General features: G+C 37.3%; 2 protein-coding genes across 3 annotated transcripts in view; one reads left to right on the top strand and one right to left on the bottom strand.

The window, feature by feature from the left end:
- Nucleotides 1-19078, top strand: part of SNRPF (small nuclear ribonucleoprotein polypeptide F) — a 228793-nt gene extending 209715 nt beyond the window's left edge. The window contains exon 5 of the transcript XR_014492892.1: nt 19068-19078. The gene's annotated coding sequence lies outside the window, so the exon portion shown is untranslated. The remainder of the gene's footprint in view (nt 1-19067) is intronic.
- The window catches only part of CDK17 (cyclin dependent kinase 17), a 77871-nt gene continuing 58914 nt past the window's right edge, over nt 974-19930 (bottom strand). For both annotated transcript variants that reach the window (XM_083365990.1, XM_083365991.1), the window contains exons 7-17: nt 18441-18555; nt 15866-15960; nt 15127-15189; nt 12489-12612; nt 9873-9993; nt 9295-9392; nt 8932-9037; nt 7433-7475; nt 4778-4868; nt 4183-4260; nt 974-3038 (exon numbers count right to left, since the gene is read on the bottom strand). In XM_083365990.1, the coding sequence (XP_083222116.1) occupies nt 3001-3038; nt 4183-4260; nt 4778-4868; nt 7433-7475; nt 8932-9037; nt 9295-9392; nt 9873-9993; nt 12489-12612; nt 15127-15189; nt 15866-15960; nt 18441-18555 (972 nt within the window). In that variant the 3' untranslated portion in view covers nt 974-3000. The remainder of the gene's footprint in view (nt 3039-4182; nt 4261-4777; nt 4869-7432; nt 7476-8931; nt 9038-9294; nt 9393-9872; nt 9994-12488; nt 12613-15126; nt 15190-15865; nt 15961-18440; nt 18556-19930) is intronic.

A 19930-nucleotide genomic window follows, 5' to 3' on the forward strand; every position in this document is an offset into this window, starting at 1 on the left:
AAGACACACCCAAATATGTTTATTTGTTCACAACAGTTTCCAACCCAAACTTTTAAATGGCACCACTGTTAACATGTACTGTACACTGAGGTACTTCAGAAGATATATTTGCATGCAATCCTTTTGAAGTACAATTGACTAAAGGTACCAACAAAATATCTATTAAGCCAGATTTTGCCCCAGATCACTAAGTACAACTCTCAATTGGTGTTGCGTTACTGGTTAGGAATACTGGGATTTGTAATCCAGCATGTCTATAGGATGCTAGGAAGAGAAAATACTGCATTAGACATTCCTGCTTTCCAACATAAATATCATTTAAGCCTGAAAAATTCTTTAATTATTTTAATTCACACTTTACAAATGTAAACCTTGGAATATCTTAAAGATATTTTATTTAAACCTGCCTCACAGAGTTATTGGGGTGGGGGGGGGAGATTGCATACATTTCAAGTAGCATTAATTAGAACAAAATTGAGTCCAGCTGGTGAGACACTCCTCTTTCCTCCCTCCATTAGTGCTATGCCCAATTCATCAGATGTCTTACTGGTTTGTCAAGCAGAAGTTTTCTAGCTGGATCTGGAAAGTAGAATTTAAACATTGTTTCCAAACCAGGACAACAATAGTGTATTCCAACCATACATAGAAAACACAGTCTGTATATGTCCTCTGATTACTTTAGTAAAACTAAACTACATATACCAACTAGTTTTTGTCCGGATTTCACTGGATCAGCTGTTCAGTTTAAAAACACATAATACAAGGTGGCAAAGTTTCAAGCTTCAAGGAAAGTCATGTTTTAAAAATAGGATTTATTGTTGTTCCTGAAAAGTGACAGAAAAGTTTTCTTTAATTCAATGATTTCGGCAAGTTTCAGGAAGGTGAGGGATTCAGGACTTCCGGAAGGCGGGAGAAATGCAAAAAAGTTTCTTAAAGCTGCATGGTGGGATACTACAGAATATCTGAACACTACTGAAGATTTCCATATAATATTTATACTTTAAAAGTACAACATTAATACAGGTCCATCTGTTAGAAATAAACAGCAGTTGGTTTGCTGTACTGGGCTTCGTTAAGTGTAAAACCAGTTTACAAATGCTGAAAAGCAGCAGTGGTCCAACAGTCACCATTTCACATAAATTTGTCTTCTCTTCCAGAAAAGAGTTCCCCAATTAATTTTACTATTATAATAATAAAACATTAATAAAACATTCCAAAACATGCCACAATTACTATTCACAAATAAAGTTAAAGAAACATACAAAATCTTTCACTTAATACTGTTAAATAACAATAATCAATTACAAGATTTCCTGAACAGAAATGGTAGGACCCCTGAATGTTTTACAGTGAACATCAGGAAAAAAAAATAAGTTATATCTATGAATATTTTTCATGATATATCAGCCAAAGATTTACATAACCATTTCAAAATATACTAATAAAGATTTACAGCCTCTGGAAGATGCACTAAACAAAGAGGTTCCAAAAGGTGAACACAAATGCTGAAAAATACTGTTCCTATCACCAGGAGGTACTTGTGATACTCACTGAGATACATAAGCTTAGTAGTACTGTAATAAAGGTAAAGGTTCCCCCGCACATGCGTGCTAGTCGTTTCCAACTCTAGGGGCCGGTGCTCATCTCCGTTTCAAAGCCGAAGAGCCAGCGCTTGTCCGAGGACGTCTCCATGGTCATGTGGCCGGCATGACTAGACGCCAAAGGCGCACGGAACGCTGTTACCTTCCCACCGTAGTGGTCCCTATTTTTCTACTTGCATTTTTACGTGCTTTCGAACTGCTAGGTTGGCAGAAGCTGGGACCAGTAACAGGCGCTCACTCTGCTACGCGGCACTCAGGATTCGACCCGCTAAACTGCTGACCTTCTGATCAACAAGCTCAGTGTCCTAACCCACTGAGCCACCACGTCCCTTAAAGTACTGTAATATGATGTCTTAATTTCAATAAACAGGTAACATCTAAAACCTTTAGATCCCTCCAAGTTCTCATACTCCATGAAGCCTGTATAATAAAGTAAAAGATTCTTTATTATGGACTTGCATTCTTTAGTGGCTTTCCAATGAAGCTGTGATCATAAAACAGCCACTGAAGCAAGTGGCAATTAGAGAATTGAGCTGAGATGCATTGCACCCACACTTTGCTTTGAATCACTGGAACGTTTAGAGAAATACCATCTATCAAAAATATTCTAACAAGTATGTGTCCATTAGAAAAAATTAGAGAAGGGAGATAATAGTTAAGTGTCACATACAGATGGTTTATCATTTCTGATATGAGCCAAAATAAGAGATCTGGAATCTGATAGTTTTTCATTGGTTTGAATTGATATCTGTACTACTAAGTGCTTTAAAAAGGTATTTAGTAATATTCTAAGTACTTTATATCTAATGTTAAATAAGAAATGTACAGGCCAAGAACTAGAGAGCATTAAAGTAAATAGTAACTACAGTCAAGAAAGCTGTGTTTACATTCCAGGAAACATTGCAGTTAAAGAAAAAAACAAGATATAAAACTGCAGCAATAGTTCATGAAGAGAAACAAGGCATTCACGTAGCATATACAGTAAATCCATTGCAACTCTTTCAGGCATTCAGTTGTTTCTTAACTATACAGACAGTAGTTATTTAGCAGCAATGATTACACAATAAATAATGCACTGTGTTTCTCAGTCCTGCACAAAAATTGCAGCTATTGTTACATTAACAGTTGTAACCTACTGGATCTAATGGTGGAAGAGACCTTAAAATTGACTGTACAAAAATTTGTCACATTGTGACAACAAATATATATATTTATATATATATATATTTACATATATATTAAAAAAAAATAACCAGTAGGTCCAAAATAAAAAGACTGCACTGTGAGGAGGACAGTGTAGACAAACAGGTTGCAAGTCCACCAAGGGAAGAACTGCCTTTAGACTAGATTCATTGTTGGAGGTAAAACTAGCGTTGGGCTTCAAACAGCACTGCCCACCTCAGAAAAGCATGCTTTGCCTTCTGTTTTTCCCATGTCCTAGAACATAAAACATGTATTTTACTAAGAGATTAAGGGTTCTGACCGTTTCAATACACATACTGCTACAAAAAAACAATTTTAGAAATGAACTGAGCATTATATTCAAAGCAATCATCTCATGAAGAGAGAGAATTAGGTCTAGTGGTTAAGGCATCAGGCTAGAAACTGGGAGATCATGAATTTTAATCCTGCCTTAGCCATTAAAGTCTGCTGGGTGACCTTGGGCCAGTCATTCTCTTTCTTAGCCCAATTCATCTCACAGGGGATATTGTGAGGCAAAGGGGAGAAATGTGCATTAGATATGTCCACCACTTGAGTTATTCGTAAAAATAATAAAGCAGGATAAGGTAAAAGTAAAGGTTCCCCCGCACATGCGTGCTAGTCGTTTCCGACTCTAGGGGCCGGTGCTCATCTCCGTTTCAAAGCCGAAGAGCCAGCGCTTGTCCAAGGACGTCTCCGTGGTCATGTGGCTGGCATGACTAGACGCCAAAGGCGCATGGAACGCTCTTACCTTCCCACCGTAGTGGTCCCTATTTTTCTACTTGCATTTTTACGTGCTTTCGAACTGCTAGGTTGGCAGAAGCTGGGACGAGTAACAGGCGCTCACTCTGCTACGCGGCACTCAGGATTCGACCCGCCAAACTGCCGACCATCTGATCGACAAGCTCAGCATCTTAGCCAACTGAACCACCGCGTCCCTTCTAAAGCAGGATACAAATAAACAAATCTATGCTTAGTCACACGGTGTGCTAAGTTACAGTATAGTTTGATTCTGGTTTAGCATGACGTTTCAATTCAGCCACTCAGTTTGCAAATTTAGCATATATGGCTTAATAGTATTTGTGAATCAGTGTGGCTTAACTAACCTGCATCTTAAACAAATCAAAGCTTAGTATGAGGAATGGCTCCAGCCATTTACAGAATGCACCTGAATACAACAGCATATGATGCAACAGTGCCAAGCTACTTAATAGTGCTTTTTTCCATGATTCACCAGATCGTAAAGAAAAAATCCAGCTCTGCAAAATTCTTTAAAGAAAAACTTGTTTGAGGAATCCACAAAATTCTAACTATTTAATAGGTATTAACTGTTCTACTTCATGCAATTCTGAAAAAGAAATGTAAATATTACTTTACATACCTGTCTCTGGATAAGTGGAATTTCGAAAGCCTGGATCTTTTTGGAGTTGAATTTCTTTCAAAGTGAATATTGATACAACTGAAAAAATACATATTTTTATTTATTTTATTTATTTTAATTCCATTTATATCCCGCCCTTCTCCGAAGACTCAGGGCGGCTTACAAGCTTAGCAGTAGCCTTCATTCTATGTATATGCCTGCTTATTCCCCCCAAATAAGTGTCTCACTTTCAAAAATATATTTGGGATCAGAAGAAAACTTTTATCAAATGATATTTATAGAATGCCCCAATCTGAACAATCCTGAAGGATTTACAGGATCTGCAGCAAAGAAAAAGAAAATAGTATTTTTCTTTCCTGTCATCATCCAAACTCAGCTGGACAAAAGCAGGAAGAGCTAACAGACCATCTAAATTTGATTTGAACCCGATAGTGGGTATCAATATAGGTCTTTCAGATGAAAGATACAAGGTTAATACCTAACTCAAGTGGATACTTTTGATTCATGTTTAGAAAGATTTTTAATTTTCTGAGCAAGTAGGGTAAATCTCCTCAAAACCAGATGCCCAGTCACATCAAAGGCACAATAAACTTACTTTCTGGTAAAGTATGTACTCTAGTTCCAAGACTTCTGAAATATGCATGTTTCATAGCCTCTTCTGCTGAAATTCTTTTCTTTGATTCATACTGGCAAACAAAAGGATAGACAGTATTTTAAAACACAGTTGATGCAGAGTAGTTTTTACTTACTTCAAATCCCAATGTTTGGTCTTTAGTACCTATAGCTATAGAACAGACATGTAAAACACAAGGCCTGCGGGCCGGATCCGGCCCACCATGTGGTTCCGTCTGGCCCAGGGACCTGCTCCGGAAACAGCGAAGGAATGGCTCATGGCATCTCAGCCTGTCCCAGGCTGACCAGACCCTGGTGCCAGCCATCAAAGCCAGAACGTGTTCAGCCTTAGATCCGCGGGGCAGCCCTGGAACCAGCGATGGGTGCCCCCCTGCCTCCTGGGCCCACGTGCAAGAGGCATCAAGCAGGCGGAGTCCAGTGTCCCTGCTGGCTGTCTTGCCCCGCAGGCTGACTTCACCCAGGATGCTGATGCTGGCTGTTTCCGGTGCACACACCCAGGGGGCTGCCCTGTGGATCTAGCACTGAGCGCGTTCTGGCTTTGATGGAGGCAACCAGGTTGTAGATCAGCGCCACCCCCCCTCCCACTAGCACCTCCATGGCCCACTCGCTGACCTAGCCTCGCAGCCATGAGGCTTCCATTTCACCGGGACCAGCCCTGCCCATGTGGAATAGCAATGGCTGGCAGCAGCATGGACACCGACAGTACTGGCAATCTCTCCCCCTCCCATTGCCCCTTCCTGAGCGTGGAGGAAGGAAAGAGATGAGAAGAAGGAAGGAGGGAGGAACAGAGGGAGGGAAAAAGGAAGGAAGGAAGGAAGGAAGGAAGAAAGGAAGGAAGGAAGGAAGGAAGGAAGGAAGGAAGGAAGGAAGGAAGGGGCAACTTGGCTGGAGATGCCCCAGTTCACGCAGTTCTGCTTCAGTCCTGGATCCATCAAGACTTGGGCTCAAAGGAGAAAGCAATTTTATGTTCTCTCTTGTCACAGATAGGATTTTATTGGCAATCCAAGTTAATATTGGTATTCTTGAATTGTGAACTCTTAGGAAAGTATCCCCTCCTTGTGTGTTGCAAACAGCCATTTCCAGTGGGGAAAACAGGACAAAACAGAGTGGGGAAAAATATTTCCCCTGCTATATTTCCAGTATCAATTAGACCATGGCAGGGTCCCTACAGAAGAGCACTTTTAAGGATTATGTATTAATAGAAAAGCAACTAACTTACCTCTGTTCCTAAAAGCTAAAGCTGTTGCACATAAAAAACAGAGGAGCTCTGATAAACTATCACAGCCACCATTTTGACAGTTTTGCTGTACTGTTGTCTGTGGACGCCCCCACTAAATGCAAGCAAGGGATAAACTGAGCCTGGTTTGTTCTCGGTCTTTTAAGTGGCCAGAGACTACTAGCAAACGTGGCATTTGATCACAAGGCAGGGAGGCATCAAGAAATGTTTCCCCTTTTGCATTTGAGCATCCAAGAAGGGACAGGAAAGGAGAAAGGGAAAGAGGAAAGACAAACAAAAAGAAGGAAAAAGGGGAAGGAAGAAGAAGGAAAGGAGAATGAAGAGGAAAGGAAAAAGAAGAAAAAGGGGAAAGGAAGGAAGATTATAATGAGAGGGAGGAATGGTCTGACGGAAGTCCTACCTTAGCACTTGGCCATGAGCAGCCCTGCTGCCCTTTTTACATCCCCTGGTCCCCTCCTCCTGACCTTTCCTGGTGGTCTCCCATCCTATTGCTGAGGATGCTTTGGTTACAAAGCCGGGTCTCCTTGCAGGGAGATGGAGTGGGCCTCCCTTTGACCCACACATTTTGCCCTCCTGCACACACCACGAGCAACTTGGCCAAGGAGTGTGAGCCAATCAGCAGCAGCCTTGAGGAGGAGGTAAGTGCAGCTGGGCGTCCCCTTGGGAAAGGCTGGACTGGGCACTTGCTCTCCACATCCCAGGGCTCCGGACAGCCTGCATTACTGGGGGTCCTCTACATGGCCTGAGAGGGACAGCAAGGTTCCTCTGGTGGACAAGGGTATGGTACTCGCCTTGGTCTTGCCTTCCTCGGTTGGAGACAATGGATCCCCCCAGCCCTTCCTACCACAGGTGCCCCCCGACACGAGCAATATTGAGATGGCCATCCCATCCTGGCCACCCCCACTATGCCCACCCTGGTCCCCCAAGGTCAACCACAATCCTAATGCGGCCCTCAATGAAATCGAGTTTCACACACCTGCTACAGAAGAATTCAGGCAAAATAACTGGGATAAAATATAGGGAACTACTATCAGTAAAAGTAAATGAAAGCCTTTTCAGCCTGGGGATCACATTTTAAATTTTAATAAAGATGTACTGGACATTCTTTAGGGGGAGGAAGTAATATTGGAAATACAATTTTAGAGGTGCAACATTATTTATGTACTTTTTCAAGATTTTACGATATGAAATTATCAACCGAAAAAGAGATCTTTGACTAAAGGAAGAGTTCTTTACAATAAACAAAAAAGAAGCTGCAAGAGCAATATCTAAATAATGCTCTATTTTGAACCATAGTTTTCTATTCTTATAATCTGTCAAATAAAGAACTTGAAAAGTACTCATTGAAAGTAAATACGTAAAGAATACAAAAAAACTTACTTGAAGAAATTTTACTATCAGTTCAATCCCGTCTGAATCCAGCCTAGAAATAAATCATATATTCACTGTTTGTTTATTCACACTTTACAGATTGGATTACCTCTGCATAAGAGATACCTCAAATTTCAAAATATCTTGAATGTAATTATGGATTCTACTTAACACTAATAAGGTGATATGCCTACTGTTATTACTAAATGCCATTGTGTTAATACTATTATTTCATTGTATTTTAGTATAAAAAATAAAAAGCAATACTTTTAAATAAACTGAAGTATCATGGAACTAGCATTGAAAATATATAAGAATGTATTAGACATGCTTACCACCAAAGAAAAATAATATATTTTTAAAATGCAAGATTTTTAAATCACTAAGTGAATGTAAGTCCACATGAACTAGAACAGGGGTGTCAAACTCAATTTCATTGAGGGCCGCATCAGCATTGCGGTTGCCCTCAGGGGGCCGGGTGGGTGTGGCCTGGGTGGGCGTGGCCTACTGGGTGGGTGTGGCTAGAGTGTGTATGGCCTACTGGGTGGGTGTGGCCAGCTCTACATCATTTGCATCAAGGGTGCCTATGGGGGCCTGGGCAGGGGTGGGACAGATCTGAGGGTCTCTGGCAGGAGGAGGGTCTCTGGGCCAGAGCCAAGGCAGTGGGGGCCATTCCCTCACTGTTTCCAGGATGGCTTCGCGGGCCGCATGAAACCACTTCACGGGCCGCATCCGGCCCCCGGGCCTTGTGTTTGACATGTCTGAACTAGAAAATAATGACCTAACCTAATATAATTTAAATAGTGCAAAGGAAAATGTGTAGCAAATAGATGCCTAAACAAAATTAACCACTGGAAATGGGTTTTCAAATAAATCACAGATTAACAATACTAGCTGAAAGTCACTGGTTTGAGATTTCTTTCTTTACTATACAACGGCTGTCTTTAGCCTTCATTTGATCCTTAAACGGAGTATCATACAAGGGGACTTCCACTTATGCACTAGCAACATCTTTAGCTTTTCTCTTTTGTGATTGTCAAATCTTCTCGGGATGATCTCCCAATCCTCTTGAACAGAACTGAAGACTATTTCAGGGAAAGCAATACAATATGTTGGAGTGTCTAATAATTTAAAAGTGGACTGCCATAACATTTTTTTAATAAAACAAAACAAACTATTACAACAAGCTATCCAACAAGTCTATGTATAGTTACAGTTAAAATTTAGAACTTCAACAATGTAAGATTCCAGGAATCAATTTTATAGTTGATGCCCTATTTATAAAAACTATTAATTTGGATCATTAGCAGATATTATACAAACTCAATTATTCTACTATTCTTTATGTAAAGGTACTAAAGTTCACTGGAGAAATATCCACTAAGCAGTGAGAATAATAATCCATTTAGAATTAATCCCTCAACAAAATGAGTTCTAGTCAGGGTTTCCCCCACCACCACCCACAAACAGAGTACTTATGATACATGTGCAATTTGAACTTTAAATACCTTGGAGCGTGGTTGATCAAAGGCTGTGGCTTGTATTTGGGAAAGTTGTAATTCCTAAACTCATCACTGGAAGTAATGCCTGGCCATGTTTCTTGTGATGGAGTTCCTGAATTGAAAGATTAAACAAATCAACACAAGGAGCACTAATCCCATGCAGACATTAAAAGAAATAAAATAAAATTTTAAACAACAGCTTCCAAAATAGACAGCTGATTTTAACAAAAGTACAAACTTGTAATGTCAAAATCATAGCCCCCCTTTATAAACATACAAACACTGTAATTACAGTGCAAGTCTAAAGTTTCTGGAAATTCTCTTAATAAGAGCAAAATAAACCCATAGCTGTAAACTAAACATATTTACCCAGAAGTCTGAAAATTAAGTGCAATTCATCTTCAACCGTTGACCCAGGAAAGAGAGGTCTTCCTGATGCCATTTCAAAAAATATACATCCAACTCCCCTTTAAGAGAGGAAAAGCTCAAATAAGTATTACAAAGGAGATGAAATTATTTAAATATATAATTTTAATGATAGGTGAGATGGCCTACTTAAACTAATTGTGTTAAAGTAACATGGTCATATAACTGCCAATGAATTAGTATCCCAATAATACATTATTGCTTTTTCCTTGGTTATGAAAAATGATGAACAAGATTTGCATTCACTTGAAATACATTTGACCAGTCTCACTATTGAGATTTTACATAGGAAGTTGTTTAAAGCTCAAGGATTCAAAACAACTAAATTTGTGAGATTCTACAAATAAGCAATATTTAATTTGCTTCCTTTTTCTTACTCCAAAGTTTCACGTATGAACTAGAAAAGCAACTCCAGTATTAATGCTTATTATCAACAAAGGTTACTTAAAGTTAAAGGAGAAAAAAAATATACAGAATGTTTAATTTGAATGAAAGCAAGCAGGTTAATATTTGAGACTCACCACATATCAATTTGTGTGGAATATTCAGAAGATCCAAGGAGAACATCTGGAGGCCTATACCACAATGTGACAACTTCATTTGAATAAGTCTTCGTAGGAACAGATTTTGCTCTAGCCAGGCCTTCAAAAATAAAGTGCAAAATGAATTTCCATAGCCCAATTCTAACTTCCTTTAATTTTATATTATAGAACTCCTTTTCATAGAAATTTCACATGATTCAGAAACTATAGCTAAGCATTTGCTTGTTGCTATAAAACAGGAGCATTTATTTTTGACAGACCAATGCTTTCTACAGAAAGGTCATCTATATGGAAAGTTGTTCTGGCCTCTTTTTTTCTACTTCAATTTGTATCACTCATGTTTAGAAAATCATGCATCCATGTTATGGAATTACTACTGCTAACAAGTCTTTCTGAGAAATACTTTTACCATTTGTGATGATGCTTCTGCTAAACTTCCCACCTATCCTAATAGCCACCTCCAGACAACCATGCCCTTTCAACTATCCCTTTCCCCTGCAGCCTGGTGATTCAGGCAGAGATTAATGTCTTCCTGTATTGCCAGAAAGTTTGCATTCCTCTTTCTGCATTTAGAAAGGGACAGACTTTTATTAGTGCACAAAGAAAATACACCAAAATAAAGCAAAGAAGAAGAGGAAAGGAAAACATGAAGAAAAGAGAAAGACTAAAAAGACAGAATGAAAACAACAAAATTAATTTTAGTTCCACATGTTTGGCCATATCTACTTCTGAAAGTGGTCCTCGGGAGAAATAAATAAAATATCCCTTGAGATGAAAACTTTATCCATCCTAGCACATATTCACCAGTCTTACTAAGCAGGAAGCGCCTCTGGTAACTTTCTCTGAAATGGTGTCCACCCAATGACTTGGAATATGAACTGTATGCCACATCATCTGGAAATGACTTAAGAGCTGCTTTGTCAAGAAACTGCACAAGATATTATCTGCAGTATTTCTGAGCATGAGTGGAAAGTGCTACTTCAACAGGAGTCACAGTGGGCCACGAAAGGGAAGATACCCTTACACAATAAACAGGCAAGTGCCTTTGCAAAAGCACACAGAAAGTACGAAGTGACTAGGCAAGAGAAAAGGTGGAAGAGGCTGGTTTTGTTTTGTTTTTTTAAAAAAATACTCTTAATCATAATGCCCAGAATGTTCCTGGGAGGCTGTAACAACCAGAAGAATATAATAAACTTTTTTTGGGGGGGGCGAAGAGCAGAGGGGCATTCTAAGTATTCCCATTTCATCCTTCACATTTGCGTTTTTGTGTGCTTTTCTTTCCAAAAACAGCTTGCTTCTCCCTATCACCTAAAAATTAATACTGGCTCCCAGGCAATTAACCAAGCATTTTTGGTCCTATAACACATATAGCTGGCAAATCAGAGAAAGAACATAACCCATACTTTAAACTGAAACAGAACTGTAACATGCTTTTAAAACCAGGTGAATTACATAAGATTAGCAAAAAAAATAAAAAATAAAATAAAAAAAATAGAAAAAGATAAGGGCAAATGCTATGAAGCATGATGAAAAGCTTTCATCATCCTAAGGATTTTTTTGAGAGAAATGTCTGTTTCTGAAAAATTAGAACAAGAATGTGCTTCTCTGATAAAGCAAATAAACAATCAGCACAGAATACTCTCAGAATATTGGTACATATTTCTCAGAATATTAGTAACAGTGCTAAATTCTCTTCCAAAATAATTTTTAAGCGTTTCAGACTGTATATTAGTGGCCAAAATTGTGGAAACCTTTTGAGAAAAGTGTATTTTTGAAGTTTGATGGCTAATAACACCACTTTTTTGGAGTAGTACCATAAAATTATATATCAATGGAAAGATAATTTAATCAAGAATGCAATGCAACAAGGTTTGTTCAATTATCTATATTCTATGAAAAGTTATAGCCAAATAACCAGAAAAAGGAAGCACAACTTGCTTAGGTTGATATCAGGTAGCTTTCCTTAATCAGATTGTAGCCAATGAGCATGAGTGTTTAGAGAGCCAATCAGGTGTCACCTTGTTTTGGCAATGAGCCAATCAGATCACAGTAGGATTCAGTTATTGATGTCATGTATTGAAGTTGAGAGGAGGACATTTGTCAGTGTGTTATGTGATCGTTATCAAGTTGGTTGGTTTTTTTTGTGTTCTTTCATTTAGTGAGCTTGTAAAACATAATAAAATTAAAGTAATGATGCAAAGAGTTGACTGGTTGCCCAGAAAGTGATGTAAAATAGTATTATTAAGTGAACAAGGCTACAGTTATAAAGAAATTAGAAGAAAAATTGGTGGAAACTTAACCAAAGGTGGCATTTCTACTGAACACTTTTCCCAAAAGGTTTCCACAATTTTGGCCACTACTGTACATTGATTAATGCATTAGTCCACCAATGCAACTACACTAATGAAACTATACAGTGCAATGGCCCTTAAAATCAATTGAGCAAAAACTCAGCAAACGTGAATTGTGGGTATGTGGGTATCTATGTACAAACACACAGACTAATATTCTTAAAAACTAAAGTAGGCATTGAAAGATGTTCTTAGAAGTGAAATAAAGCAAATATTTTCCCAGTCTATTAGCTCTTATACTAACCAAAGTCTGCTAGCTTTAATTCTCCTCTTTCATTAATTAGTAGATTTTGGGGTTTTAAGTCCCGGTGTAGTACTTTTCTTCTGTGGCAATAGGCCAAACCACGCAGAATCTGGTATAAAAATAACTGATAGGGGAGAGGGGATTAATAAAAGTTTCAGGAACAATAACCAAACCTACCCTGATTAAACCTGAAAGCTGCCAAGATAATATAACAATATGTTTATCAATGCATAGAAGAAAAAAAAACATTTGAAACCATAAGCTGTTTTCATATGCTTAATATACAGATTGTAATTAGTCAATTTATCTTTGTTACAGAATATAATAATTTTAAAATTTATCTATTTGGCTTGGGATGCATAACTTGCTGTCTCCGATTATCTTCCCATAAGATGCAGATATCTGTTTAAAATACTATAAAATCCAAACTGCAGTCTAAGCCTGCTGCATGATATAACAACCATTCCTAATAAAGTGTTTCTACGTTTAATCACATACGTCATACCTTCACAGCCATGGAAAGTTTTATTTTGATGCAACTATATTTCCTTCTCTGTTTTTCTTACGCTTCTGCACGTTGGTTTTGGTTTTTTCTTTTCTCTTTTTTTTTGCATTTTTTAATATCTGCCTAACACCTACAGTAACAACCAGAGGCTTAAAGACACTTCTTTTTTATACAGTACAGCTATTTTCTCTTAAAAGAAACAAGCTCTGGCTTATTCATATTGGTTACATAAGAAATGAACACAGACAATACCTTAGCATTCTCTATATATTTTAGTGCTCAGGCATAGTTTGCAAAGTGGTTTTAGAACAAAAAGCTTCTTCCTGGGATTTGCAACCAATTTTTAAAAGAGGTCTGAAAACCATTATGTTCTCAGTGCTTTTCATGGACCTTTATTATTGTATCATATTGGGCTACCCACCTTTCTTCTCATTCTTAGCAACCTGGGATAAAATCCTAGAATCCTGCACAGATTTTGTCTTCATTTTTTTTTTTAGTCAGTGCATTCAGGTCTCCAATTCTAATATCTCTGGGCATATTGCATCAAAAATGGGCAAATTAAAAATGAAACAAACTCTACTCTACAGTGAGAACTGCTAGTTACCATTATTAATTATTTGCATCCTGGCTGGAATTATGCATTTTATTTGCCCTGTTTTATTCTTGCCTTTGATCCAAGATGCACAGAAAAGTCCACTTCCTCCTATTTATTGGCTTCCCACTATTTTGTGTTGAAAGTGAATTACAGCAAGAGATACATGAGTGATTCATCCAGGGGTACATTAAGAAATCGCACTACTGAGCATGGTTTTGAATAATTTTTCATGCATAAACTCAATGTTCTACTCTCAGGTAATAATTGTCCTACTAGATTACGTATGGAAAACTGAGGCTGAAAACATCACTCTCTCAGGACCAAACGAATTTAGGCTTTTCTTCCACATCCAATATACTACTGGCTACATTAGCCCTCAGTGCCATTCAAGAGAAAATTTGTGTGGTCATGTAATAACTGCAGACTCACACTAGTTCCAGGATGGTTCATTTCGCTTATGTGAATAAGTACTATTGAAAAAGCAGAATATAACTATCCCATTTTCTTATAACCATTTTCTAACAACCCAGGGAACTCAATGATAAGATTACTAGATTTACTATTCTAAACACAGACATTTATTATGTCAGAAAGAACGCAGCCTGTTTGTCCACTCAGCCAACACTGTCTATTCTTGATAGTTCTCTAGAACTTCAGGCAGAGGGAAGTCTTTTTCATCATCTATTTCCTGTTCTTTTTTATAACTGAAAATACCATTTAAATACCGGCCACACTGAACAGAGGAAGGGAACTAACTGATATCATTAAAGAGGTTTTGCAAAACCTGCCAATTTATCCATAATGTTAAAGGCTTCCAAAACGATGGATTTGTATATTAGGAATGCTTATGAGTTACATTTGTCACAGAACAGTGTCTTTTTTCAGACAGTTGTTTATCTGTCCATATATCCAGTTATAAAATTTTAGTTATCCAGGCACATTGCTCCTGAAATTTACTCTAGAAATGGTCTTTCATTCTCTTTTTATAAAGGATTTTTATAGGATGCTGGTTGCCTCTTCCCTGTCTGGATAAACCTACCCATACCAGAATGCTACAAGATTCACATTTGGAATCTATCAACATCTTTATCAGAGACAAATCTACAGAATTTCAAAGGAAAGTTAATATATTTTCCCCATCCCAACCCTGCCCCATCCACATGACGAAAAGACCCTACAGAGTTAAAGTTGGAGACAAGAACAGTTGGGTGGCTGTATAAGCCAAATCTCATGATGTTCTAGTACATTATGCTGTCAACCACATTTATTCTGTCAGCTGTTGTTTATTAAGCACACTATTCTCACTTGAAAGAAAGTGTAACAATATAAAATGTCTATTGAAAGGCAAGAACTGTTTTATGAAATCAAATTCCTTATATATTTATTGCAATGAGTCAGGTTCTCATAACCAACGCTTAAACATGTTTTAATACTGAAATTCATTTTCTAAAGAAAAAAATATTTAGAAAAATGTATGAACATGAATGGCATTTGTATGCAGGAAAAAATCAAATTGAAAATTAGAGATTAGGACTCACCTTTACATTATGCACACTCATAATGTTCCCACAGTCATCCATATATTGCTTTAGGTCTTTGTCCTGACAAAATAAAAATAATTTGCATGAAAGATAAGAAGTTATTTTATTATTTATTGTTAATTATTTACTTTGGTGTATATCCTACCTCTAATTTAGATCAAATGGAAATAACGTGTTAAATACATGTTAAAAGCTATCTTTAAAGTGTGTATTTCTTTAAAATTCTAAATTAGCTTATTTAAAAGGTAGTTACAATGCTAGTCGAAATTAAGAAATTAGTACTGCAACTTTTTATTAATTCATTGTTTCATTAGCAGAGGCAGATGATTAACTAACAAAAAAGTTTCAGCTGACAGACTGATTTCTAATTTTAATCAGTATTTGAGAAAAAAAGGGTTTAGCCTTAAGCAACAGAACTCAAAAAAACATCTCTATATACCTTTACTGTCTGAACATTTTGTTCATATTGAACATAATTAAATGCATTTTTAAAAAAAAAAATTCAAGGAGACCTAAAGAGAGACTGCATGTCTTATACTAATCAGCTAATGAAAAACATTTTTTCAGGCACCACTGTGAGTTCCTAGAAAGCAATTAAAATTATGGCATCAAAAGACTACAAAAATTACCCTCCCAGATAAATATTACATTATTATTATTTTGCTTCTTACTATATTTTTATCTTTACAGTTTGTTGATTAAACTAAACACTTGAGAGAAATTTTGAAAAACTTACCAGATACTCAAATACAAGAGTTAATGATTTGTCTGTATGGACAATATCATGTAATGTAACAATATTTGCATGTTTTAGATCTTTTAGTAATGACACTGAAAAAAAGAACAGAATGAACTGTCAAATACATAAATGAGTGAACTAAAGTGTACATTTACAGGTAATCCTCAACTTACAATCACAATTGAGCCCAAAATTTCCATTGCTAAACATGACAGTTCTTGAGTTTTTCCCCATTTTACGACCTTTCCTGCCATAGTTGTTAATTGAATCACTGCAGTTGTTACATTAGTAACATGGTGATTAAGTGAATCTGGCTTCCTCATTGACTTTACTTATCAGGTGATCACATGATCCTGGGACACTACAATCCTCATAAATACATGTCAGTTGTGTCCGAACTTTGATCATGTGACCATGGGAATGCTCCAATGGCCTTAAATTTGAAAAAAAATGGCCACCAGTCACTTTTTTCAATGCCATTGTAACTTCCAATGATCACTAAATGAGTGGTTGTAAGTTAAGGACTACCTGTATTACTGGGTGGCAAATGTGTAGTATGGATTTAATTATTTTCATCAATTTGATAAGTCTTCAAAAATATTTAGGAAGAAATGCATGAGCTCTCATGTGAGCACAGCACCTTTATGCTACTCATTAAAACAGTATTTTGTACACCTTAGAAAATATGCTGCTGCTTTAAAAATTGCTTTACCTAATCATTGTTAAAGCAGGATCTTTTTCAGGCTTGGGTGAAACCTAAAATGGGATGTGGGTGCTTTAATTAATAGCAGAGAGATACTCTTCTTATTGAGCTTAAATGGACTCCAGAAGATGGTAGAGGACAGGAAAGCCTGGAGGAACATTGTCCATAGGGTCGCGATGGGTCGGACACGACTTCGCAACTAACAACAACAACTCTTCTTATGCTAAGTCTAAAGCACATTTTCGAGGCAGACGCACTGCTTTCTAGCTTGGTTTAGGAACTTCACATCCAGGGGGAAAAATCAACTGAAATCAACTGCAGCTGCAACTAGCAATTTGGCCTAAATTGATATAATATTTTCAGTTCAAATACACAGAATTTGTATTATTTTGTGCTCAAAACAGATCCACGAAAAGTCTGAACATCATCATCATCAAAATAGATCCAGTAACATACCATGAGTTGATGAAAAGGATACATAAAAAGCAGCAATAGTTATCTTGATGATGAAAAGAAGGAAATAAAATTTATGAAGTAAATCATGGGCAGGAAACCATTAAGAAAAACTGGGAAATAAAATGAGCTCTGTGCTGACTCTATGAAATTGAAATCAGTGGCATCTGCAGAATTTCACTGCTTTTGTCAGCTCCATCCCTTTAGCAACACATAAAGGGGACAGAGCATATAATGTACTGTCTTTGCTTTCATCAAACTGGTCTCCTGTGTCCCCCCCATAGGTACTACTAATTTAAACAGCCCATTTTTTCATCAATCCAATTGCAATGAGTTTGGAATGGCCCACCACTGATGAAATATTAACATTCTGGAATCTGAACATTTTACTTCAAAATGTTTTACACAATTCTATTCTTCAACAAGTAAGCAATAAAACTGCACCATTTTCCATAGGGAAACCTTACATTTATTTTTTATTGTTCAAACTTTTTGTATATCCTGTCACAGAAAAAGATAATTCAGACATTTCCTCTTCCAAAAGAGTTGAATAAGAAAGCAGTTTTCTGCCTTTATCTTGACTCTGATTAGAGAGACTCCATTCTGTTACTTTAAACATTACATTTCAATACATTCCAGAAATTTTTTTGTTTAATTATAAAACATTTTGCTTTGCTCAAATAAGAAGTTTGGCAAAAATAAACAATGCTTAAATTTTTGATACTAGGCCATAAACAATAGCAAAAATTCCCAAGCCTGGGTGCTGAATTTGTTAATGGCCCCTCTTCCTGGCTATATTGCTAACTGGCCAAATATCCTGCTCCTGTTTATGTTGAATTAGATACTTTTACTGTTTTTATTGGTTTTACTGTTTTTATTGTTTAAAAATGTTTTTTTTAATGATAATATATTTTCTGAATTGTAAACTGCCCAGAGTCACTGACTGAGATAAGCGGCCATAGAAATTGGAGAAAGAAAGAAAGAAAGAAAGAAAGAAAGAAAGAAAGAAAGAAAGAAAGAAAGAAAGAAAGAAAGAAAGAAAGAAAGAAAGAAAGAAAGAAAGAAGGAAGGAAGGAAGGAAGGAAGGAAGGAAGGAAGGAAGGAAGGAAGGAAGGAAGGAAGGAAGAAAGAAAGAAAGAAAGAAGGGGGAGGGAGGGAGGGAGGGAGAGAAGAAAGAAAAAAAAAAGAGAGAGAGAGAACGCAAGCAATAGGCCTTAAGCTTGAATTTCCCCTATCCCCAAATTTGTTTCACTCTGTGAAGAAGCAAAAATTGCATGAGGAACTTTCTACTGTGGTGTTTCTGAACCAGAAACCACACATACCAGGTCTATTAAACCTATTTTTTTCACATTAGATACAATTATGCAACTGGAATTTTTGCTCATGATTTCATCTAAATTAAAAGGTGTTGCTTACCTTCTCTAATAGCTGTGCATGGTGCACCCTCTTCATGCTCTAATCTGATTTCTTTTAAAGCTACTAGGTTTTCAGTCAGCTTACTTCTTCCTTTATATACTGTTGCATATGTACCCTGAATAGCAAATGAAGAAAGCACATGAAATCTGATTTATAAATTCTGCATTAAAAGGGGGAAAAAACTAATTAGACCTTTATTAGCTTAGAAGCAAATACATACTAATCACTATATATTGGTTGAAACAACCCAATCTTAAGGATGGTATCATTGAAAGCATAGCCATTTATTTATACCTGATTCATAACACTCCCAGTAGCTTCACGGCTGCCAAACAATTTTGGACCTACTCCTAAGATAGGAAAGAATGTCTACCCATTTATCCATCTAGCTTACTACTTAATACTAAGTATGTGCAAACTATTCAGTTCTGTGAAGGGAATGTTGTGGATAACTCTGGAATATTCTGTTTCTCACCTGGACCATGCCAATCTACCATTCCAAAGGTGGTTTAGCAGCATTCCAGAAGTTAATCAATAATCTGGAACGTGTTTTATGCTGCTCTGGACATGATAGTTCAGACAGGACGGCTTCAGAACTGGCCTATGTCTGTAATACCATTTGAAGGGTTACATTTTGGAAAACAATTGGATTACCCATGGAACAGAGGGAGCGGTATTAGCCCGGAAAAGTAATTGAACGTAATGTCTATGGAGATTCTCAGTCATCTAGGCCATAGTTGTCCCAAAGATGCTTTTTTCACGAGGCAACTGGACTTTCTTGTTTTTCTTTGATGACAGAAGCCTTAACATCGAAGTTTACAGAAAACTCCCACGCACAGATCAATATTTACATTTTGATTCTCACCACCCACTGGAGCACAAAATGGGAATTATCAGAACCCTACACCATCGAGCTGAAGGCCTGCCTACCAACAAATATGGGAAAGAAAAAGAACTAAAACACATCAAGGAAGCCCTCGGAACCTCTGGCTATTCCAAGTGGTCCTTCATCAAATCCCAAAAAAGACCCAGCAGGAGCTCCTCCAAAACAGACAAAGAAGAAAACAATAAATGAAGCAATGTAGTCACTCCATACGTTGCAGGAATGTTGGAAACGCTTAGGAGGATCTTCAGCCAATACAACATACATGCACACCCCAAACCCAAAAATACACTAAGGCAGTAGAAACTGGTCCACCCCAAGGATAAAACATCCAGACGCAAACTGACCAACGTGATATATGCAGTACAATGCAGTGAGCCATGTGCAGATGTGCGCATTGGGGAAATAAAACAAGCATTTCATAAATGCGTTACCTAATAGCAAACAATAACACTTTTGTATTGATTACTTTTGAAACAAGTAACATACAGTGTAAGAACTGCAGCAACCGCTATGTAGGACAAACAGGCAGAAGGCTGGCAGAATGCATTTATGAACACTAACTAGCAGTCAAAGGCATGATGAAAATGCTTTAATTTCACAAAAT

This window comes from Vipera ursinii (genome assembly GCF_947247035.1).
Source record: "Vipera ursinii genome assembly, chromosome: 6".
NCBI classification, from domain to species: Eukaryota; Metazoa; Chordata; class Lepidosauria; order Squamata; family Viperidae; genus Vipera; species Vipera ursinii.